This window comes from Phalacrocorax carbo, chromosome 11 (genome assembly GCF_963921805.1).
Source record: "Phalacrocorax carbo chromosome 11, bPhaCar2.1, whole genome shotgun sequence".
Taxonomy (NCBI): Eukaryota; Metazoa; Chordata; class Aves; order Suliformes; family Phalacrocoracidae; genus Phalacrocorax; species Phalacrocorax carbo.
Genome location: NC_087523.1, coordinates 10,344,328 through 10,369,207, shown reverse-complemented (window position 1 = coordinate 10,369,207; position 24,880 = coordinate 10,344,328). Strand labels below are relative to the sequence as shown.

The 24,880-nt window shown below is 42.8% G+C and overlaps 1 protein-coding gene across 10 annotated transcripts in view; it reads right to left on the bottom strand.

The window, feature by feature from the left end:
• KLHL13 (kelch like family member 13) overlaps nucleotides 1-19,518 on the bottom strand; it is a 91,467-nt gene extending 71,949 nt beyond the window's left edge. For 3 of the 10 annotated variants that reach the window (XM_064462998.1, XM_064462988.1, XM_064462992.1), the window contains exons 1-3: nucleotides 19,405-19,518; nucleotides 9,166-9,253; nucleotides 570-628 (exon numbers count right to left, since the gene is read on the bottom strand). In XM_064462998.1, coding sequence (XP_064319068.1) covers nucleotides 570-628; nucleotides 9,166-9,195 — 89 coding nt within the window. In that variant the 5' untranslated portion in view covers nucleotides 9,196-9,253; nucleotides 19,405-19,518. Of the gene's footprint in view, nucleotides 1-556; nucleotides 629-9,165; nucleotides 9,254-19,404 lie in introns of those variants that run through there. The other 7 variants (XM_064462990.1, XM_064462994.1, XM_064462991.1 and 4 more) reach the window with 5 other exon arrangements.
• Nucleotides 19,519-24,880: the final 5,362 nt, after the last annotated feature.

The window sequence follows — 24,880 nt, the reverse complement described above, 5'->3', positions numbered from 1 at the left end:
ATTATTGTGTTCCATCAGACAGGAACTGAAAACTTTCAGGAAAGTGTCTACCAACTGTTACTATTCCCATCTTCTTAATGGCAAATATATCAGACCTCCAATCAAAATCAGACAAGGACAATACAGTGTTAACAGCCTGTCATAGGATAGGTAGCACCTGTAAGCTTGACAGAAGAGCTTCTGGAAGTGCCAAGTTAACCCTGCTAAAGGTTACCCGTACACCCAACCTGACGGGGTTTCACTGGTGTCTAGCACACATTCAACAGCCAACAGGAAAAGCCTTTGGTAGCTTGTGGAAAAGTTAGGCACCATGGTTAGTCATTTATGAAACCATACATATTCTATTGCCCTGTCTTCCAGCTCTCTATTTCAGTGATCAGCTTTGTCTGTGGTTTCCATGAAGGGCTCTATATTCACAGCTTTCCAGAACCAAATGAAACTGTTAGGCAAACAGCAGTTATTCGGGGGGGGGGGGGGGGGGGGGCGCAGGGGGGAGAAGAAGGGGAGGAGGAGAGAAATTCCCACATTAGCATTTTGGGCTTTTTAGAAAACACACATCAATTACTCACAAAGTATCTCTCCACATCATCTCTGATAAGCGGAAATATCTCCTCTGTTCTTCATGCACCTGTAGTCAAACAGAAAAGAATTGAACAGTCACAGACAGACATCCCAAAACAGCATCTGCCCCTCAGATCCCATGGGTTTTCACAAAACAAACCAAGATTCATTCTAAACATTCACACACAATATGACCTTTCCCCATTTCACTAGCTTTCTCCAGTAAAATTAGAGATAAAGGAGCACAAAAGAAATAAAACTGCTTCTTGTTTGCATGTATCGCCCTGCTCTCTGCTGTGGAAACAAGGATGAATTATGAAAACTGATCAAGTGAACAGAGAGAGCACATGCCCTAGATTTTTCAAATAATCTCTTCGTTTAACCCAGTTGTTCCTGAGCCTGCCTATCCCACGAACAATTTACTGAAAATGGAAGCTGTGACTGATTAAAGCCACCTTTTATTTTAAGAAGGAGAGAAACAGCTCGAATTATTTATGTGCAAGACGTAATCACATTAATTTGTACAGGAGAGGCCAAAATTTTAATGAGTTCCATTTTTAAGATCTAATATAGTTCAAAAACTCCTTGTTCAGTTTTTTTTAATGTCTCAAGAGTATGATATCTGACAGCCATTAACCAAAATGAAAGACTACAGACTATATTCAAGTTTGTGAACTCATACTTCCACTTGAAGGGACAGTGAAAAAGTAACATTTCAATTTGCTGACATCATTTAGCAGCAAGCGTTGCAAAATATAACTATGCAATACCCCTGAAAAAAGCCACACTTCTGATTTTTGGTCTTCTATATATTTCACATTGATAAACATAAGGGAAGAGTAAAAAATTAGTAGCTTTATGAATTAAATATTTCTTTAAAGCAATTTACTACTAGTTCACAGCCTGAAGCAGAAAATCCTATTTCTTAATTACTAGTTTTAACATGCAAAAGTAAGATTTACTGTTTTGTGACCATATCTAGCTATGTAACAGATTTGAAATAACAGGTCCTTTATATGTAACAGAAAATCTTCTGCAAACCATCCTCTCCCCTCCAACTGCTCTGTACCATCACAAATAAAATTCTGACTTCAGAGAGTAGGTCACAAGCAATGCTAATTTAGGAGCCTGTCAAATTTTATTTTGTTAAAGCAGATTTACGGATTTCATGGAAAGAAATCACACACAGTATTTGTAAGCATGAATTATAAATTCACTGTGTGCTTTGCAGTACTTTAAACATGCCGTCACGGAGACGGCATCAAACAGAATTGTTTAACAGCACCTAACTTGCCCGCTCCCTCCCACTGATGTGGGAGCAGCTGGTAGAATAACATGTTTCTTAACTCCTGGTGTTGCTGCACCTCGGGACAGCCTCTTGTTTCAAATAAACTCCAGGTCCTCCTCTATTAAAGAAGTCTGCTGAGTAAATCGGATACGTTTTATCTGTCCTCCATCATAAAACTAACACTTTGAAAAAGTGCCACGTACACCTGAACTGCTTTCCTATCATCATACTCGGAAATGGTTACTTGCAAAGTCCTACGTGATGTGCAGTGTGGTTAATGTAATTCGGATGGATGCTGCAGCCTCACTCCTTGCTTTACCATCCTGTGGACATCGCACCAGCTTCTCTCCTGAGGCGAACGCACTACACAACAGTAAGAAGGGATCAAAAGACAGGCAGCCCTCAACTTCATAAAACTCTACGGTTGGGATTAAATTAATTCTAAAACATAAATTAAGTCAGCCTCCTCTTGGGCAAGCATGCACTACAGATGGGTTTGCGTATGTAGTTAAGCATCTTTTTTCCATACACGTGCTCAGTGAGGTCAAAACCACGTTCCTTTGATGTGGTCTTTAATAGGGTTGCTTATCTGCACATATCAACTACGCTGCTTACTCCAGCTTGCTTGAAGAGTGTGAAGAAAACCTGACCTTTCAATTATTAACTGCAGATAAAAGTATTTTTTTTAATCCTCCCATTTTACATATTTCCCTAAACAGGTCACTCCAAGGCAACTAGGCTGGAAGACTGTTCAAGTTTTTGGAGACATAAATATTAGTAGTACATAGTAAATTTGTTCTGTACCCAACAGAACTAGACTTGAATTCCTGAAAAGGTCAGTTTCACCTTCTTCCAGAGACTGTTTAACACATTAGACTGACCAAACTGTCTACATACAGTCAGCACTACTTCTAATAACTTTAACCCTGTTGCCTGGTTTCAAATAAAAAGCTATTAGAGTAACTTCAAAAATGAAATCCCTTCTATCTTTATCTCTCTCCTCCCCTCACCAGAAGGTTTCTCTGGGATGAGGTTTTTGCAGAACAGCGCCTGTTACCCGGTCACACTGCTCTGCCTGTGAAAGCAAACCGAGCCAATTATACTGCAAGGTGAAAGCTGAAGTCTTTTTTTTTATTTTTAAATTTGGGGATTTTTTTTTTTTAATATACCACTGCTGATGGGACAAAAACTACCTCTCTGGAGCTACGTGGCTGGCTTGCAGTCGAAAATAGTGAGAAATGCCACAGGTATCTTTTTTCGCTGTACATAGGGAAGAACTAAGGTTTATAAAAATGAATAGTGCAGGATAGGCAAGCTGATGCACACAAGTTCTGAAACTGGCAACTGATGGATTTTCTTCCAATAAAATATAAAATTCAGCAAGTACATGACAAATATTTACCAAGTTTCATTACCACAGAAATTCAGATAGTTCAAATTCCATGTTAAAGATAAAACTTTTCATACTCAGAAGTTTTAGCTAACTTTCAACTTTAACAAGAGCTGCGATCAACTTTTCTGTCCTTACCGTTGATTCTACATGTCCAACACACAAATATGAGAAATTCACACCTCTGCTTACAACTTCACAGCTACTCACTGTGTCCACAGAAAGGACAAATCTGACCACCAGTACTAGCTTGCCTCCCCCTGCCAGGAACTGGGGACTAAATTTCTCACTGTTGTGCAAGTACCTCAGATCTCTCTGGTTTTGGGTGTTTGCTCTTGTTGCTGCTGTTATATTTTACCATCATTCTTTCAGACATGCAAAAGCAAGTACATATATTTATGAATTATTAATTTCCTATATAACCCATTATATTTATTTTAATGACCTTCAGCATGAATTTAGGAAGATAATTTAAAAGGCATATGGTTAAGACCCATGTAAAACTGATTGGCATTTCACAGGGAAGTTAAACTACTTCTGACTCCAACTCCATAAAATAGATAAAAAACTACATGTGTTGGTCATATGCCAGCGTGCACAACTCGCGTAGCGGACACCCTGTAACACTTTTATTTTTATGCCTGTATTTAATCTTCCATCAGAATGCTCTAGATTTTTCAGAGTTGAGAGACGACGCACATGGCTTATATAGGTCACTTGTATCAATTACAGTCAGCTCTTCAGGGACATCAGCAAATTAGCGACACAAGGCATGTCAAAGCGTACAATAAAGTGTGCAGGGCACGGTGCAGGCAGCCATTGAATGAACAAGCCCAAGCACCCTCAGTAGCACACAAATGAGCATGCAGTGGATGAGAAAAATACGCTCGTCAGGTCAGAGGACAGACCTCAGCAAACATGCCATTGCTACAGAAGGCAAGCTGTTTTCAAGTGATGCTCAGAAATCACAAAGCTGGAAGATGCTGTGATTCAGCCTGACCTACAGTGTTAACGCAGTCCTTTCTCCAGCACAGTAGCCAAGAAAAAATCAGAACCATAACAAAACAGAACTGCTGAAAAAAAGACTGTTGACTAAATCCACAGGGAGCAAGAGGCTAAATTCCAGCCTGGGAACATTAATGAAGGACAGAGTTCCACATTACACTTAGCCTGACCACTTGCCTACTTTGGGCTGAACCTAACAAACCAACCAGTGGCACCCCTCAACAAAAAATGGCTGCCGGAGGGCAAGCAGTGCCCAGCACAGCTAACACTGCCTCCCATCAGACAGCCAAGGCGACCCCACTCACCTGGTGGCGGCTGCACATCCCCAGCACCCACCACTGAGCAACTCTGCAAAGAGCAGAGCACCACTGTTGTCCCGTTTAGCAGCAGTTGATTGAATCTGACACTACGCTCTGAAAAGAACTGCTTTAATCTCTAAATAAGAAGTAATAATAAGAGAATCTTTCTTTAAATACAGGGAAGTATATGCCTAAAAAGGCATTTTTAACTTACAAGTAGGATTTAGAATAGCCTGACCTTTGCACATGTTTCTGGACCTTAGCATAGCCTCCCATTTTTTTATAATAGGCATTAGAGCTGCATTACCTGAGAGCAGCATTAACATATATCAAGTATCACCTGATAATCAATAATTAACAAGTAAAATCATTACTATTTTCCACCTACACATTAGAAGTATTTAACCATTCTCAATAAAAAAAAAATCAAGTCCATGCACACAAGAAACCCCATATCTTAGACCTCAGAAGATACAACTGAAGTTACCAATTTGCTTCAGTCGACCAAGGTACTGCATTTGGAAAAACTCATTGTCATAAAGGAGTCCAATAAACTGTTGAAATACAAGTCTAGGTAGCAGAACAGATGTCATCCTAATGGAAATTTAGTAATTGTATTAAGTGAAGGAGTTTTACCCACCAAAAGCAATGCTACCCTGCTTGTTAACTGCAGTTACATATCATCTTTTGTTAACGTACTTTAAAAATATGTTCAATAAAAATTATATTTGACCTATTTTAAGAACACAAAATAAACCAAGCTTCAGCATGTTCACACAAGCTTAGAAGTCTTCAGTAATATTTTATGTATAAAAAAAACAAGCTTCTCATTAGTATAGTATTTCACTCGTACAGAAAAAGAAAACAGTCCTCTGAAGATCAAGCCATTAATACACTGCTTATAAATCACATCCAAGTAAAACACCTGCAGTTTAAAATGGGACCACAAGCATCAGGAAAATATTATGCCGTATTGGAAGCCCCTATATTATGCTCTCAAAATCAGGAGCTTCAACAATTACAGCATACAATAATCCAACCCCAGAGAACAGGCTTTTCTCCAATTAGGTTTAGCCCTAAGGAGGCCAGCTCTGCACACAGGGATCTTAGCCTGGGACCAAAGGAGAGGGGGACAGGGAGAAGGCTGCAGACGACACCCACGGTGACAAGGAGTTTAAGGTGCCAGCATGGGCAGGCAACAAGGGGCCAGTGTCCCAAATCACCAGACAGCACGAGTGAGACAAGCCAGCTCCCTGCCAGAGCCATGCAAGACCTGACAGGTTAGGAACTCTCCTGGGTTCGCACTGGCTTTGTTGTTGCGCAGACAGCAGCACTGCTCTGCCTCTTCTGCCCTTGGCCCGAATATCCGCACCGTCTCTTCATCCACAGGTGCAGCTCCACGCATCCTTCAGAGCTGGGGACAGCACCCAGTCAGTCTGGCAGTGGCAGCTGCCTAAAATGCTGTTGTCCTCCTACTGCTATTACTACACCCACAATCCGGAGCAGATTGTCCCTACCAATAACAATGCCCACACTCCGGTTTGCAGGTGTCCAGACTATAAAGCAAGCATTTTCCACGCCACTCCTCTATTAAAGGCAACGCAGGCTTCTGCCTCTGCAGTTACGACTGGAGGCCTGGTTTAATCATTATCTCTCAAGACCCCTGAAAGTAGAGTTAGGACCCTCAGCCTACACGGACCGCTTCCGTTTGTCACCCGCTCCGTTCTGTGGAGTGTACGCCTCAGATTGAGGGGCTTCAACTAAATACTGCTCCGCAAGGGTTAATGAAAAGGCCAGCTCACACCAGACTGAAACCATGGGATAACAACGGGAGGTGAAATCCTGTGAAGCTTCCTAGGAAAATAACGTATACTTCAGTAGACTAAAATCTTCCAGTCTTCAGAAGTGACTTTTGGAAAGCCAGCATTCATTACCTGACAACGAGTGCAAAAAGCTCAGAACATTAAAGGTCACTTTCAGATTTTCTGCTGTAAAACTCTTTGGTACCCCTCTCCTATATCACCCACCAGAGTATCAGAGCCACCTGCTTCCCCGAGAAACTAAATCCATGGTATTTCCTTAAGCTACCATTCAAGTATCCATGTGACAAGCCACCTTGGAAACACTTTCCACTGAACTATGAGCCATCCCACCTGCTGTTACTTTCATCAGCCACATCCTTTACCTTCAGGCTTCATCTAAACCACATCCTGGGGGAAAAAAAAATATCTACATATGCAAATAAAGACCTGGGAAAAATGCTTCTGGACCAAGTTAGTCAGCATGATTTCAAACACCAGTCACCATCAGCAAGCTTACTAATTCTGGAGTGCTGTTAACAGGTGAAGGTGGAAGCTAAGGGAACACCTGGCTGCAGATCAACTTAAAATGCACAGGTTTTCCTTTGTTTGCTAACAGCTGTTTTAAGCATGCCTTAAAAAGACATAACTACTGAACTGATAGTTCAGGAAACTCGAGGTCATAAGGCTATCCAGAGCACAACATAGCACACACCACTCACTGGCTTATCATGAGCCAAACAAATGATATGAGAGTTGAATAAGATGTATTTCACATGTTAGTAATTCAGCTTATTACTTAGTAGTACATGGACATTTTCTAACACTACTGGATTAACAGCAAAGGTGAGATTTGGATTTCTAATGCTACTTGTCCTAGAAATGGGCATCTAGAACCTCCCAAACACGAGGACCTTGAACACCAGTACAATAACAGTCCAGCTCTTTTGGCCCCAGTTACCACCTCAGAAGAGCCAGAGGAGATGCCACACAACTCTTAGGTAACTGACTGGCAGGGAACAAAAAAACAAAGATCATTCTAGCTGTCTGAACCTGTACCAAGTATCATTTCCATCCTTAAAATTTCTCTTAACTACACCGTACATGCATGATTATTCTCTGAGATTACATACATCTGTTCTCGACTCCACAAGAAATCACAAGGTTTTGGTCATAGCAAACCTGTGAACAGTGAGGTTCCCTGGCTTACCCTTCGAACAGTGAAGCTTGCTAAACACGACAGTTTAAAATTAATGAATGTTTTACCTCTGAGCAGCACAGCTTAAAATTGTTAGCTCAGTCTATCCATGATCAGAAAAAGTAAACTGAAGCTTTAGCTGCATTTTGGTAAGATTTCAAAGCCATTTAATAATCTACAAATATATACATTTGTCCTTTTCAGCTAAGCTTAAACTTCTGAAGAAGCTGAAAGCAGTCTTAACATTGACTCCTTGTGTTCCATACACTATTTTGTACAAAGAACTAAACAGCTTCCTGTGTCTTCATTGATTGTTCTAATAAATGACCTAATGACATAATTTGATCCACAACAATTTAACAAATAGAGTATTTTCGAAGGAGAGTTCTGAGATTTTCAAGATATTAACATTGCCTAACATTTAAACTGTATCACCCAGCTTTTGAAAGCCCTGGGTAAAACACAGCTCCCATGGAAGAATTAAACATGACGTGGTCAGAGTTCTACAAAAGAAAATGAAACATTTTTCATTTGAACATTTGCATGTTAAGCATTTAAACTGCTGTGAAGAGTTTAGATACAAAAGCTTCCAAGAGCTGTTCATTTCCAATTGACTATATCCAAATTGTGACATTTAACAATACAAAAGCCTTCTAATTTCTGTCCCAGTAAAGGCTGACAAATAGCATCAACAGCGTCTGCTGAAAATTTACACTTTACAAGCATGCTACTCACCCACACAGTCTCTCATAAGTCATCTATTTTGTACTGGGAAAATTCATCAGAATAATTTTCAACGCATCAATTTAAGGATGCCTACTGCGACATCTGGAAAAGGCTATATAAAGAATACAGAGCATGTACGTGCATAAATATGTACCCTTCACAGTAGAAGGTTGCAGGCTACCAACAACAAAAAAATATCTGAATATTTTGATCAACACACAAGAGTACCTTTAAAGGTGCTTGCTTTCCTGCATACACAAACCATTTAATCAACATCTCTATTAAATGCCAAGTTTCATGTCAGGAAAGCACCGTGCAGGAGGTCAGACCAAAGACCTATTTCGCCAAGCTACCTAACAGCAGTCAATACAGGAGCAGCGAGCAAAAGGGAAGCTGCACTCTGCCAGCTTCGCTCAGCCAGCGTCTTAGGGACTTCCTACCACAAACTGCGTGGGAATGCAGTCTTTACTGCTCAGCAATTGCCTTTTTTCCTTTTGCTAATTTGTCTAATCACATCTCAAACTAATTTGTGTTCAAGATATGCTGTGACAATGGAGTCTCAATATAATTATACACTAGATTACAATGGAGTCTCACACTATAATTACACATTGCAGGACAGCAACCTTCAGCTACCACCTCAATAATTTCATAACACACCACCCATAGCAGCCTTTCCACCTCCAGTGTCACATCGGCTGCAGAGAATTCCCCAGTATTGTTTCCCAAAGAGTGCTCTCCTACAGAGCCACCCCTTGGACTTGCTGTACTGTCTCTTTGCTGCATGAAAAACTGGGAGCACATCCACATTGAACTACACAATGTGTGCCTAGTCACGTTAATTGACCAGGATCAGTTTCACTAGGGTTTAGCCATAAAAAAAAAAAAATTTTGCATACATGAAGCATCTCAACTTTCTTACTGTTCATGGCAGGATCCCAGGGCTATGTTTCGCCATTCCCAAGTAGTCCAGGTTAGTTTTGACATCTAGAACAAGGTTTAGGAAAAGAAAAAAAAAATTGTCACACACGTTTGCACACTATTATTCACTGTAGATGTTATTTTAAAGAACTGCAGGGTACAGCACATCCAACAGAGTTAACTATTGGCTTCTGCAGCTCTTTGAGCTCTATCTCCACTGTGAGTGGAAAATTGGATAGCACCACTTCTTGCCTGGAGGGAAAGTTCGCATAACTCACTACAGATCTGTGGCATCCTGATCTTTTCCATGTATACAGAGCATTTCATACAAAATTCTGCAAGACCATGGCTTCAAATAAAAATAAATTTCAACCACAGTGCAGAAGAAAAAAAGTCAGAGCTAATTTTTGCGTTGAAGCTAGTGAGACAGCCTCTCTGTACATCTCGGAAGTAGACCCACCATGTTACATAAATCACTAAGAGCATACAAGTCACAGGAGGTACAGAAGTAATACCTTGCATCACGATACTAAGCCAAGCATGCTTTTCATAAATTCTCCCCACAGTTGCTATCACAGCAGGAAGCTGTCTGGCTGGGCTTGCAAAAAGCACTAGTCACAAGGACTTGAAATAGCACAAAGTTATGGTGAAAGGCTTCACAGCCATTTGGAAGTCATCTCACTGAGCAGAATGGACAACTGAAACGCAGGATTTAGGAGGAGATGCTGCTTTTCTTTTTAATGTTGAAAAGATAGCACATCCAATTGAAAAGGAAAAAAGCAGCCACTTACCCAAAAAACTGAAAGAGCAATTAGCAGTATTGTCATCTGCAATGGCAGTCTTTTTTTAATTCATTCTAATGTAAAGCAGAGTGAGGAAACACAGGCAAAAACGCTGCCAGCTTTCACTTCCTCTGCACTTTGCCTCAGAAAAGAAAAAAATTGAAACATTACACTTGGCAACTCATATTCTCACATTCAGTTAGCACCAATAAGCGAGGGTCACTTCTATAATTCAATGAATGCACAATATTTTTTCAATTACAAGCCCTTGCTAACCTGACGTTATTCATTCAGTTAAAACAATAAAACAATACTAAGAACAAAATCACATAGGAAACTGCAAGTTAATCAGTAGTCGCAGATAAGAATCACTACCATGGGACATTCAAACTTCTTAACCAAAACAAAGGAGTTATCTGAAGATTAGAGGCTACTGCAGTCTTATTCCATGAAGCTTTCTTCCTTTTGACACTCCTCTTTGAAATGCATCACATTATTTTGCTTTTTATATATGCACATCTATGCATGGCAGCCATCAGAAAGACCCATGTTCCAGAATTAAAATATTAATGTGTCAGGAAAGACACATACAACTCATCAGGAAGCCTCTTACACAGGTCATTTTGGTGAAAAAACCCAGAAAGACAAGAGGTTAGAAAGTACTTTCTGGTGGCAAGAAACCGTCTAAAACTGGGAGTAAGATCCAGGCTTCCCACCATCCTGTCAGACCATTCTGCATAACCTGCGCCTCTGCAAAGCCGTGTCAGGCTACTCCAGTGACACACACAAGCATTACAGTGGAGGGCCTTATGAAAGGCTCTCAGTAATGAAAATCTCAAACAATGTCAGACTTGTTAGACACATCTGGGGTGGCACTGAAGCAAAGTCAATACAAAGACAGTGGTTTTTTCCTCCAGCCCGCTCAGTTTTTCCTCCTCCCATTTCTTTTTCCACCATTATTTATTCCCAACTCCATGTTCGGGGCTGCAAAGTGTTGCCATGCAACCTCTTCCCTTGCGCCTCTGCTTCTTCTGGCCCAACTCCCTGCTATCATTAATTTCACTAATGAATAAACAATCTGAACTAGCAATGGGAGCTGGTTATAACCATAGCGTGGACTTCTCTGTATGCACATGGGGAAGACACGATGATGCTGCACAGCAACCCCACACCACGTCCCATGGCACCGCAAGCCTGGCAGCACCGTCAGAAGAGTGTTAGCACTGCTGCCATCCCCTGTATCCTCATAAACCATCTAAATTTAACTACTTATTTCACTCCACACCAGCAGATCACTACAACCTAACCAGAAAATACACTCATTCCCTAAGAGGATGATGAATTGGGATTCTCTTACTTCACCCATAATCACAGGGTTATTTGCAGGGGAGAAACCACATTTCTGCCTGTCAAACAGCCTTTTAGCCTGTGAACCTCTGCCCTGGGTCTGGATCTCCTCCTCTAGATACAGCTGTGCCATGGAAGAGAACAATACCCTGAGCTGCTTGTCCCTGCTCTTTGCCAGAAGGCTACCAGCTGAGCTGCTCGTAAGTACTGTCTAACCTATTTACTCGGGATCAACCAATACAAAGAGTTATTATTTAGGCTGTTTAAACCACTCCAGCTTATTTTGGTTGGCATTCCACAGAAGAGCTCACATAATTGTCTAAGCTGCCAGAGGTAAGGTTTACAGCCCCCTTACTGTAATATTTTCTCCTTCTACAAACCAGGAATTATGGCCAACAGCAAAACCAGACAAGAAACCCCTGCCGGCATCCCAAAAGAAACCAGGGCTGTTGGCACACTCATCACCCAAGGAATGAATTTTAAGAGGTGAGCAAGTCTTGCTTACATCTGCCTGGTCCTTTCCAGGGAAGTAATTTCACCTAGGTTTCAGAGGAGACATAACTCAAAGCTCCATAAGCGGGGACAGCCACATGAGCACCAACAGTAACAGAGCATGCAAGCCTCTGTCCGTGATGGAAGGCAAGAGATTCTGGTAAAATCCATCAAGTTGCCTCAAGGCTACAAGTTCTGAAAGAAATATGCTACCACCACAGGCTAAAGTTAGACTACATGCTTACTGAGATGTTGCCAACAATGTTAACCATTTTTTAATTCCGTTTACCCACCCCACCCACAAACCCCAGAAAAATAACAGGTGGGAGAAAGACTACACTAGCATAACAAGATTTGGGAACAGAAACTGCTTTTTTTACACATGTGAAGCACTATCATACCAAGGCCTTGGTCCATCACTGTGGCTCTTGTATGCCATCAGGTACACAGATCAGCAAGAGCATTAAGAAATAAAATTAAAATTAAGGAATTGTGGTATGAAAATAAAACCTCAGGGTCTCTTATCTTCTTGCTAAAAGGAGATGCTACGGGAGTTGTACCATGGTCCATTTAAAGCCTCACAGGAAACTCCTCCGCATATTCAGCCTTACATTAAGGTAAGCTACTAAACCATTCCTGAAAAAGATTAGCCTACTTGCAAAGATTTGGGCCAGGCTCTCTCATAGCAAGTGATACTGCCAACATTGCTAAGAGAGCTGGCTGAGTTAATGACATTTCCACCAATTCCAAGGTAGCTGAGAACACGATCATCTCATTACTGCTCTCCTTTCAATAACAAAACTCCCTGTTTAGACATTAAGGACAAACTTTTCAGGCTCAGGGAAAATAAGATACCAAGTCTCACCTGGATTACAAAACTCCCCACACTAGCCCTTCTACCATTAAAGATGTCAGTGCGTTATATTGCCCAAGTCTAATGAAGAATAGAAACAGTGAACGCTTACGCATTTACCGTTACTCCTCCGTGACAAATGCAAGCAGCCACAAGAGACTGGTTTGATTTGCATAGCCACCGAGGGAGCAATGTAAGGCAACTCAAGCAATCTAGTAAATTCAGATTCAATATTGCTGAACTAGCTAGATTTATCCTTTGATTCTTTTGTAGCTCAAGTGTTTAATTCATAATGACCAGTTTGAATGCATAAGCTTGCAAAGTCTTTAGTTTATATAAAATATACCTCACAGGGCATATACCCTGATAAATACTTTAATTCCACTCTATAAAAACAAGCTTAGAACAGCAAACACAAGAGCCCAGCTTAAATTTCTAGATATAACAACACTGCTAAATTACAAATTCAACATTAAAGAGAACGAAACTGGTTACATTCTGTTTCTGTTAAAAGCTTCCATCATAAGCAGGCAATAAAATATAGCTGTTAATAAGTGACAGCAATACAACCACATATGTATTTTGTAACTTCTAGTTGCTACTACTTAAAAAGTTACTCACTAGCAGTGAGTAGATGATCAGGGAAAGGAGGCCGGGAGATAAACTATTAATACAAGTCTTCTACAACTCTGGCACCGTGGTGGATAATCCGCTTCTCAAAAAAATATTCATACAGGATACATGCCAACATCTTTAGGATTCTAGTGCCACTCACAGCTTTCTTTAAATAATGGATGTGCTACTCACTTCCTCTGTTCTATTCAAAAATCTGTGGGCAGCCATAAACTTGCCCAGATCCATGCCTGTTTTATAACAGAGAAGCTACTTGAGAGTCAGACACTGAGAAGCCAAAAGTTGACAAGGCAGAAGAGCAACCCGTTTCTCCCTCTCTGCTTCCTTCAAGAGCCAGATAATACATAAGCAGGATGCAGGCCAGCATTTTGATTCCTCCAGAGCTGAGACAAAAGCCTTCCCCCTGCCTTACTGTAGCACAGAATTCATACTTTCATTTAAAGATTTTACTGAAAGCATGAATTTACATGGATCATTCAGCTCCTACACAGGTGGAAAGATAACTGGAGAACAGCAGCCCCAGGAGTATGTCTTTAAAAGCATCTGCAAACATGACTAGGTTGAAGCAGGAGCACTGCCCCGGTCCTGCTGCACTGAATTTGATGCTGCATCCCCAGCATGTGCTGGGAGAAACACTCCTGCTTTCCCCCCACTCACCTCCAGCCACATCATTCCTGCTTCTACATGTGAGAGCAACAGCAACGTGTAGCCACAGGGTGAGTTAGCAAACCGATAAAAACATTACTGAGTGAGTTTCCCATGAGATAAGCAGCATGAAAGAAATCACGCTGCAATCACACAAGCATTAGCTTTCTGCCAAGGGAGCCGCAGCTGGAGATCGGGGCACAAGGTGGGACCACCCAGAGATGCATCAGATGAGGTACCTGCAGTGCCAAACGGCCTCCAAAGCCTTGAGCTTCAGATTTTGTCCTCCAAGTATTAATTTTCTGTTAATTTTCAATCCATAACAAGTTTATGAATATGTTTTAAATTTAAGAGATGTTTTGCATATATTCCTTACAGAATTATTTAAATATGTAGAAAATATACTACAACAATGTGTAACAGAAACAGAGCTTCAGCTTTAGAGAGCTGGGGTTTGTGCCAGTACAGTAAAAATATGCTGGATATTTCAGATCACCATCTTAACATACTGCTGGATATTTCACATTAGCAATATCAGATAAGGTCAGTTATTCAAAAGAATCAAGGTTTCCACGATGCTAAACAAAATGTACGTGGGACACATTCAATTTGACTCTAGAACAGACCACTCACATGGAGATCCCAAAGAACAATCAGGAAAAAGGAACTGGGCTGAAATTCACCTGTTAACCCTTGCTTTATTTGACCTACCAGATTCCCTCTAGTATTTAATAATTATTGCTCATAGACCTTAAAAATTCTGCTTCATTTTTTTCATGACATGGAACCTCACCTTCCTCATAACAACAGTCTGCACTTGACCAGATGGATGTGCAATCAAGCTCATTTACAATGTGCCACGGATCTCATTTGTCATGTTGCTAAATCCTAGCCCACAATTTCTGAAAAATTTCTGATTGATGCAGACTGATAAAACTGGCCCTGAGTTTATTTTTCTAAGAATCAAGGAACAAAGTTCTTCCCTCGCTTCCCTGCAAATATGGAAACTTACATTTGTAACAGGACTAACACGCTGACATGCTAAGCACTGTATGTCTGTTAAAACATTTACTTTTAAGTCCTCGGAGCTAGGACAGGCACTCCAATTATCCCATCCCTGGTTTTAACCATGAGACCTGTGCAACACATTCCCACGTGCTTTGTGCCGACTGTTTTTTCTCCTAGCAAGGTGGAACAGCTTAGACAGGACCTCTGTCCTAAAGCAGCTTACACCTCCCACATTCAGGCAAATAAAGAAACTTCTGAGCGGCAAGACAAACAGGTATGTACGCCAGTAGGCAGAAGGAGCCAAAGGAAGGTGTCTGACATCATGGGTAAATAGTCCTGCTGCTTTGACTAATGATCACCAGTTCCGCTTCTGGCCCCATCCACACCCGCGCAAGAAACACATCAGCAGTTTTGCCCCCTCGATAGCCTTCCATGTGCACCACTGCCGGGGCCCCCCTCCAGAGCAGCGTCCCTTGGAAAGGAACAGCAGAACACATAACCTGACAGTTCAAGTAGGCACAGGGCACCTTGCAAGTCTGATGCTCTTTAATATGGAAATAGAAAAAGGGTTGTAGTTGCTTAGATTTTGAGGAGAACTTAAAATCAAGGCAAAAGTTCTAAAAACTTATTTGAAAGCAAAACTTCTGTTCACAATCTATTTTCATTTCTACTTTCACCTGTATGTAAGCTTTCTCATGCTTCATATTTAATATTTCATATTAAAGAAACAAAGCTTTAAAAACAGAGTGCGTTGGCATTGCCAAGCAAATCTCACAGGCTTCACAACTATAGAACACACCACCAAGCAGCTGCATCTATCACAAAGAAGTTAAAACAAAAGCCCCATGAAATCATATGACCAGTGTCATTAGTATTTACAACAAAGCACTGTTTCCACAAAAGGAAACAAAATGACATATTTCCTACAGCAAGTTTAAAGCAAAAACATTGACAGCACAAATCAGTAGCTGGTGCATTCTTCAAAAAATTAGTACACCTGATTTGTTTAAAAATCGCATCTCAAAATAGGCATGGAAGACAACAAATTCATTATAAGACACTGAACATAGGAAATGTTTTGAATTTTCTTACAGTTAGTCTTCTGAAATACAAAGGCCAATTAAAGGAGTCAGACTTAAATTTCGTCCCAGCTTACAAGCTGCTCTTGGGTTCAAACAGGTCCCTTCCTACCTCATAATCCAAAAAGACATCGTTAAGAAACGCACTTCTGAAACACTGCTGCCACCAGTACCAAGTCACACATTGCAATTCCCTGTATCTCCCACCTCAGTGCACTTATGGCTTAGTTCCCCTGTTGGATCCTCTGACGCAGGACGCAGGCTACCCGCACTATACAGCACGGGCGCACTTTCACCCCTAAACGCTTACTACCATGTGAAACCCTTAGAGAAACTGGCAAATCTATCGAGTACCCTGAATGCCCCCTGAGAGCCTGCCCTTTCTTCCACAGACTAATACCCAACATCGCTTCATTACTTCCTAGTTTTTCAAAGACACTTTGCTTAGGGATAGCAAACATACTAAGGTAAGTTTCTTCCACACTAGTGTTTTTATTTTATCCATAAAGCTCTAATCTCCCAATTTTAAGAAAACTGTTGCATTACAAACAGTTAAAAAGAAAACCATAAAAATATTTCCACCCAGTACTCTGACAATGTAGTACAGCTGTGAGAATTTTAAAAAGCTGAAAGTAGAGAACCTGGAAAGGAAAGCAGAACATACATTGCCCCATCTATTTAAGCTTTTGCCTCCCACTCACACCCATACACGCTATGCCAGATCTGCGATAAAGGCATCTATCCCTGTGAACCTAGCCCAAGGCCATCGAAGTCAACTTTCATAAGCTATTAAGTCATTAGAAAAGTTTTGTACTATTGATACAGTGAAACAGCCAAACACCAAGTACTCTCTCTCTGAGGCTGTTCTGAAAACAAATGCTTCATAATCGTTCCATTTTTGCCATAGTGCAGTTTCTCAGAAAGTTTTGCCAGTACAGGTATATCAACTGAAAAGGAAAAAGAAGCCCTGTACTAAGGATCTCTGCTACTTCAGCATATAACAACCATGAAAAAGCAGAGCATTTTTGCCAGCTTTGCTTGTGGTGTTTGTGAAGGTGATACTAGTGCTGGCAGAAACACTCCTAGCAGCACACACTGCAAATTCCTCCGGAGTCTCTACCAACATGTTTCTTTGCAATGTGAACTAATCACCCTTTTCTAATCGTTGGACCACACTAAGAACATATAGCCCTCGAGGTATCATGGGAACTTTTAATTCAGACAGCAGAGGTTATGCCTTTAGATCCAGACATCCTGGGCTGGATCTCCACTGTCAAAGTAGTACATACAAGTATCATATTACACTGAGATACACTCAACATGACATCGTTTGTTGATTTTTATTTTTTAAGGAACTCCAACATTCTTCTCAGCTTGTTGCAAAACAAAGAAAAAAAAACACATATAAGGTTACCATAATGCAGGGGGGAAAAGCAAGGCTTTACTTTGTACGCTCAATCCAACAGTGCTTCTAGCCAGCTCACGTGCCAGCAGAGAGCCCTTTCTGCAGCAGCTACATTTCACTTCCCCTCTGAGCCCCCTTACAACTTAATGAAGGATTCTTCATCAGTCTCTCACACCGCCTCTGTAGCAGTATCAGCTGAACGTACTCCCTCTCTGCCTCACCCCGAGCCAAATCCTCAAGGCTGTTTGAGATGATCCCAGAGCTTATATCCCCACAGACACGCTGCCCTACCGTTTGTGGGACCGCACTGCAAACTGGACCAGTAAGCCTGTGCACGACCCTTTTCTTTCCTAGCTGGGTAAGTTTGCTGATCTGCTTCACGCCTGGCATCCCCAAAAGCTGTGCCAGTGACACCACAAGTTGCGGAATCCACCAAGCCAACACTACTGCTACAGATTAGGTACAGTTCAACTATGGCCTCAGATGACTTTCAGTTTAGTGAATCCCTTATAAAAGAGCAGAAGAAACCCTTTAAAAATTAAAAAAAAAAATGCTGGCTGAGGCAAAGTCACTTTAATTCATTTTTGACACCTGGTGTCAAGCCAAGGCTCACTAGAAGCAGTCTTGCTTCTTTGAAGCAGAGCAGCATGTAAATTTGTGCTGGCAGCTCACTACAATTTTTTGAACTTCAGAAGTGAAGGAAAATGTTTAGAAGCACAATTTTGAAAAATCACAGAATCAAAGAGATCACAAGCAGTGCATTCAGGATCACATTTAATCCTAGTTACTACTCAAACTTTCTTTTACTATCAACACTCTGCAGTGTATTCTAGTATTAAATGAGATTGCAGAACAGGCTTTACCGTGAAATCAGAGAAGTGGGGAGAGTGCCCTGAAGGTTCTCCATTAGCATTATCTCTACACGTAGCTCACTGGGGAAAGAATAAGGAAGACTCCTCTGTGGCATTCTATTCAAATGTATGAGCCATAGTTAAATGGGTAAGGGAGATATTTCTGATGCAGCATCGGTTTCATTAACACTCAGAACATCCAAGCTAAAGAGTCCTTTGCCATACAAAGCTGAAAAAGATGTGCGCCTTGCATCTCCTGAATTATAAAAAGGGCCCGAGCCAAGACTCCAAGGGCTCTCAAGTTAATATCGCACTTTTTACACGGAGGCAAAAAGTCCCGAACAGTACCTAGCAAAAACAGAGCTTGGCCTAAATTTTATGCGAACAGGGAGAAGAGGGAACCGGCAAGTTAATAACAACCTACAGCTACATCCCCATTTGTAATGGCTCCATCTCCGAACTAATCCCCCAAACCCCTCGCTGCACCCAGACCTCAGCCAGCCGGCCAGGGAACAATAAACACTGGTGAGCAGAAAGGGTCGGGGGAAGGAGGAGCACGACTTCAGCCACCGTAACACAATGCCTGCCAAGGAGAGCCGAAGACACTTTTTCAGAGAGGCACAAAGCACGCAGCCGGTCCCGAAGCGAACCGCCCGCTGCGACCCCAGCCCGGTCACTCCCGCTTCCAGCCCGGCCACCCCCACCCGGGACCCCCGGCCTGCGAGACCCCCGCGCTGCCCTCCTCGCCCTCCGCGACCACCGCGCACCCCCCCGAGGCACGGCGCGCGTTTGCTCCCCCCTCGCACGCAGCGCACCCCTGCTCCTGCCCCCTCGCAGGGCACTCCCGGCTCCAAGGAGAGCACCCCCTTTCCCCCCCTCACAAGCCGGGTCTCCCCCCGCTACAAACAGCGCTCCCTCCCCCCGCCCTCAGGGCAGGCCCCGGCAGCGAGGGAACCCCCGCCCCGCCGCCCCCGCCCCGCAACGCGCGCAGCGGGCGGCCCCACGACCCCCACCCGGCCCGCGACCCCTGGCCCCGCAGGCCCCGCAGGACACAGGGCCCCCGGCCCCACCGGGACTCCGAGCGGGGCGGACCCGCGGGGCGTCCCCGCGCACCGCTCTCACCTGCGGGCTGCGGCTGCCCGCCCGGCGGCGGGCCCCGCTCCGGAGCGTCCCCGAAGTCCCGAGCGCGGCCCGGGAGCGCGGCCCCGCTCCCCGCGCCCGCCCGCCGCCGCCTGGCCCCGCCCCCCGGCGCCGCACGTCACCACCCGCGCCAACATGGCGGGACGCCGCGCCTGTGCGCAGGCGCACGGGAGCGCCGCGGGGGCGGGGGGCAACGCGCGGCGGGTGGGGCTAGGTGAGGGGGTGGGCCTGGGGGCGGGGCCGAGCAGTGGGAGAGGCGGGGTTGGGAAGGGGGCGTGGTCTCTGCGCCTGCGGGGCGGTGAGGGCGGCCAGGTGGATGGACGGACGGACGGATGGACGGATGGACGGATGGATGGATGGATGGATGGATGGATGGATGGATGGATGGATGGATGGATGGATGGATGGATGGATGGATGGATGGATGGATGGATGGATGGATGGATGGATGGATGGATGGATGGATGGATGGATGGATGGATGGATGGACAGATGGGTTGATGGGTGGATGGATGATGGATATATGGGTCGATGGATGGATCGATGGATGGACCCTGGGGTGCACGGGGCAGTAGCTCTGCCAGCAGGGGCTGTCTCCAGGAGCGCAGACAGCAAGGGGCAGCAACAGTCCTCGGTGACTTAGTGAATGCGAGTGACAGATGTACAAAAACATCTCCTAGTGTTCTCCGGCAGATTGATTTGGGACTGGCATCTTCACCAAGTGAAAGGCGAAGCCCAAGGTGCTCTCCCAACCGTAGCATTTGCTACTGGAAAGCTCAGAATTGTTTCACCTGCTCCCGTAACACTGCAGGACGGTAACCCTGAAGCTTCTTCACAGTCTTCTTCACTCTTTCATGTGGCTGCAGCTCTGGTTTGGGAACTGTTGTCCTTCTACCGTTCTGCCTGTATTGTTTCCTGTAAACACACCTTTAATTACTGAACCCCCAACATTCAGCAAATTTTTGACTGTAGGTAATCTTAGGGCAAATAATGCCTTAGTAAACCCAGTCAACCCTAATGAAGTTGTAGGAATTTCAGCAATGCAATTCAGGGCAGAACTTGATGCAAAACTAATTATGAAACCATATGTAGCCTTCCAGCCAAGACTGCAACCATCTCCTTATAGCAGCTCTGTAACCCCAGCTTGCTAAATGCCCTTGGCTTGAAGGATGCCAGCTTTAACCTTAAAGGAAACGTTAAACCACCTTTGAGACCATACCACACCATTTGGGAGTTGCATATCTTCAACACTTCTTGCTTTTAAAGCTGTCTTTTTATCTAGAAATTTTAAAAATTGGCTTATCAAAGCCAGTGCATCATCTATCTCAGAGCAAAACAGATTCTGGTTAAGTAACTCTAACAGATTTTGCTATGGGCAGTTTCAGGTTCACTTCTGTTCTCTTCACATCATTAACAGCAACTGAAGTAAATTCAGGCACAGAGAACCAACCCATCACTGCACTCAAGGTGACAAGAAATTCAGTATTTCATTTGCAGAAGAAAGCATTTTTTTTATATATATTTTTCCTACTTCTATCCTTGAAAATGACCTCTTGCATGAGCCAGCACTAATCTCGACTTATCTTTACAAAACTTTGAGAGGAACGCACCTCTGCTGAGAAGAGATGTGGACATAGCGACATGCTGGGTATTTCCCAAATGTTCCCTAAGAGAATAACTCAAGTCTCAGAATGTGCTCACTCACAATGTTTTACAAAAAGCAGCTTCTAATAGTGAGTTCTTCACATTTTTACTTGTCTATTTCCATTAGAAATAAAGTAAAAATTGCCATTTAAATAGGCTGCAGCTATGAAACACATGGCCTTGTAGATATAATGTTCTTGCAGCTCTTTTTACTCCCAAGGCAAGATAAAGTCTCTAACACACATTTAACATCTTGTCCAAGTTTCAAACCAATCCCACACTTCTAACCACACAGAAACTTTACCTCTTTGCTTACTTACATGGCAGAAGGTGGTTTTTTTATACTCCAGGTTCCATCTCATTCCACAGTTGAATATACTCTTTTTTTTTTTTCTTTTTTTCTTTTTTTTTTTTTTTGGTAAGGACTCGCAAACGAATCAAGTGCTAATCATGCTTCAGTGTTCCTCTAATGGTTCCACCTTGAAAACCAGGCAAGTTTTCCCAGGCTTTACCTGGGGGGCGTCTCAGCACCAAAACCTATGGATGTGCCTCTGGCAGTGCCAGCAGATGACAGCCCAGCTGGGCAGGGGAAAGTTGGGAAGCTCTGTTCAGCAGACCTACGCTTTGTCACTAATGATTTCCTCTGCAAAATACATGTACTAGGTTTGCTCAAATGTTATTTTGTCATTAATAAAGTTGTTCTAAGCATACTTTTCTACAAAGCTTTGTTGTCTGTTATGTATTTCTCTGCAACAAACCCACCTTAAATTTGCTTTAGACTCTCTGACAGGCATCTCACAGTATAAACACAATATAAGACAAACATATAAAATTACTAATATAAAGTAATTTACATAACTACTACAAGGGTCTAATAATTTCCTATTAAATTATACTGATAGAATAGTTCCCTTCAAAACATCATTCTAAGTATTTATGCCCACAAATCTGACACTTGATAACTATACTGTCCACAATTCGCTGTGGCAATATATGTTCTCAGCATCTAACAACAGTATAAAGAATGAACAAAATTACCAGTTCAGACAGAGCATGTTTATATTCACCTCGCAATCATTTTGCATTCATATTACAGATTAAATATAGAGAACCATATCTGTTAAGCAACATTTCCTGTTCAGAATTTTTACAACTTGATTTTATCTAAAAAGTTAATGCATACCCTCCGCCACCTGAGCTAGAAACAATTCACTCTGAACATTTGCCATAAATTATAACAGAATCTATTATGAAGCCAAACACACAACTTGGGTAGAAGAGGAACTAAGCTCTATTAAGCTTCAATTGCTTGTGACGAGGTAGATTCACTATTTGCAGTTCTGCAGATATTCACCGGTGAACTTAATTTGAGCATGTGAGAAGCTGCAGTGGGAGTACCCATAAACGTGTATTTATGGCAGCATTTCTCCAGCCGTTTCAGCTTGCATCCCCTGCCAAAGTGAAGTGTACCATCCATGACCCCTTCTCCAAGTTCACTTCTGCAGGGATGCATCTGCTTCCAGCTCCCAAAGCGAGCTTATGAGCTGCATGAGCACTTTTTATTTCCCCTAACCTTTTGTATGCTGCAGTTTAGGAAACAGTTACTTTCAGGATTTATACTTTCTCTGTACTGAAAATGTTCTGTGTTGGATAGATCTGCATATTCATGCCACAATAACAGCCTCGCAAAATTAAAATCATTCTAAAATGAGAGGCAAGGTGCATATCTGTCAAGCAGTAAACACTGAAAATATTTTGTGATTTAAAAAATCATTCATTTTAGGTATTTTCAAAGCCCTCGACGTTCTCCCTCACCCACAGCTACAGACAGCTTGATTCCAGCCATACACGCTGCATTTCCAAAGTTCCCTGGCTACTCTGGTCCCCGCTAATGCAAAATAAATCCTATGGAGCTGGATTTTCCAAGTCATTTTATTAACCTGGAATAAAAAGGAACATCTGCTGCGTGCAGGCAGCCGGTTCGCGGCTCCTCCCGCAGGCTGGCATCCCATCCCGAAGGCCGGCATGTGCAGATGGAAGCTGCTCAGCAACAACCATCTGGAGCAGCTCCGTGAGTATTACTCCAACCTCCGAGAGGGAGAAAGGGGTCTGCGCAGCAATAAATGGTGTTTGCTGAGGCTGGCAAAGCCTCATAAAAAATCTTTTCAGAGTGGTGCATACCTACATCCTAGCCTTGCTGTTTTCCTCCGGTGTGAACTGGAAAGTTCCCCAAGGAGACTCTCAAAATAAAAATCCCAAGAAGGAGGTTCACTGTCCCGGCAGTGCTCTGCCACAGTGTCCTACTCCATCTTCCACTTCAGCAGCACCCAGGAAGCACCAAGCACTTCCCAGGAGCGCCAGCAAGGAAAGCCTCTCCCATTTCCCAGGTATTTTCTCCAAGGAAAGATTGCCTCACGGCCTCTCTCCCTGTCCAGAGCTGCAAGCACCAGACACCCTTGGTGCCCACAGGGGAAAATGGAAATGCCAGCTTCCAGCCTCATGCTTTAGGGCAGAGAAATAGGTATTACCCCCCTCGCCATCCCAGCACTGGTAGGATGAGAGCCACCTGAACCTCACCGAGCCATGTGAGGCAGCTGCAGGCAGCCCTCAAAACAAAATGACACCAAAAGTATTTCAAAGCTTGGTGAGAAAGGTACTCCTTGCAGATTCAACACCTTTACATTACAAAGGCACCAGATATCAGAGTTTTCCCCTGTGTTTGGAATTGGAAATAACCACCTGGTATGTGCTGGCACACATTAGTGTTTTAAATTACAATTATAATACAGATAGACCCTGTGTGTGCAAGTCCTGATTTTCTACCTTTTTTCACCATCCAGTCATTTCCACAAATGTAAAACTGAGGGTAGAACACCAGCCCAATGACTAATTTTTGTTGATACCACTTTTAATGTCTTGTCCCTCTTTGCCCTCCACAGAGTCTCCCACTGTGGAAATGACAATTATCGGGACAGCAGAGAATCGCAGGCTGTTTTGAGAGCCTGCCCTTCTCTTCCAGGCAAAACCACAGCAGAACAGGGAAGAAATAAGCATAAATATCACTGCTGTTCTCAAGAAACGTTTCCAATGTAAATGGAGCATCTCACTCAAGAGACGCGGTCAAACTACTAAAATATGTAGGAAGGGGGAATTATTTTGGCCACTGAGCATTAAAATTCATCATGTGAGGGGAAAAAAGCAAAAAGCATTCAGTGCATAATTGATCCAAACCTTAGGAGTTTGGGAAGATAAATGAAATGTGAAAGGAGTGGAAGGAAAGATGTGGAAATCAGACACTACTGCAGGGAGTACGGTCTGCAACTAACATTCAGGCAGAAAGGAGGCCATCCTGTGCAAGCGGAGGTTTAAGTGCCTCAGGAATGTGGAGTGTTTGCAAAATTTAACATAGCAGCTACAAAGACAGTATCTGACCTAAATATGCCACTTACATCCTTACACTGTCCGGTGCGACAATAACTCTATAGTTTGAGAACATAAAGGATTAAAAAAAAAAAGCAGCACTGACCTTTTAATCCTGTTTTTTTTAAACCCATACATGATAAGATTGCTGATCAAGTTATTCCTTTTAAGAAATACCAGTAGATCTTCCCTGCTATATCATGTCAGCTTTGTATAAATGGGTAAAGTGAGGATCAGAGTCCATCACTCCGTTTCTTCGCCAGAGGTCCATTGCCCAGAGTACAAGTTATTATGGAGGACACAAAAAATGTTTTACCCATTTTGTCTTGCAAATTCTTGTGTGATTGCAACATTTACATTTGTAACAAGGACTTCCTCATCTTCAGTTGACTCA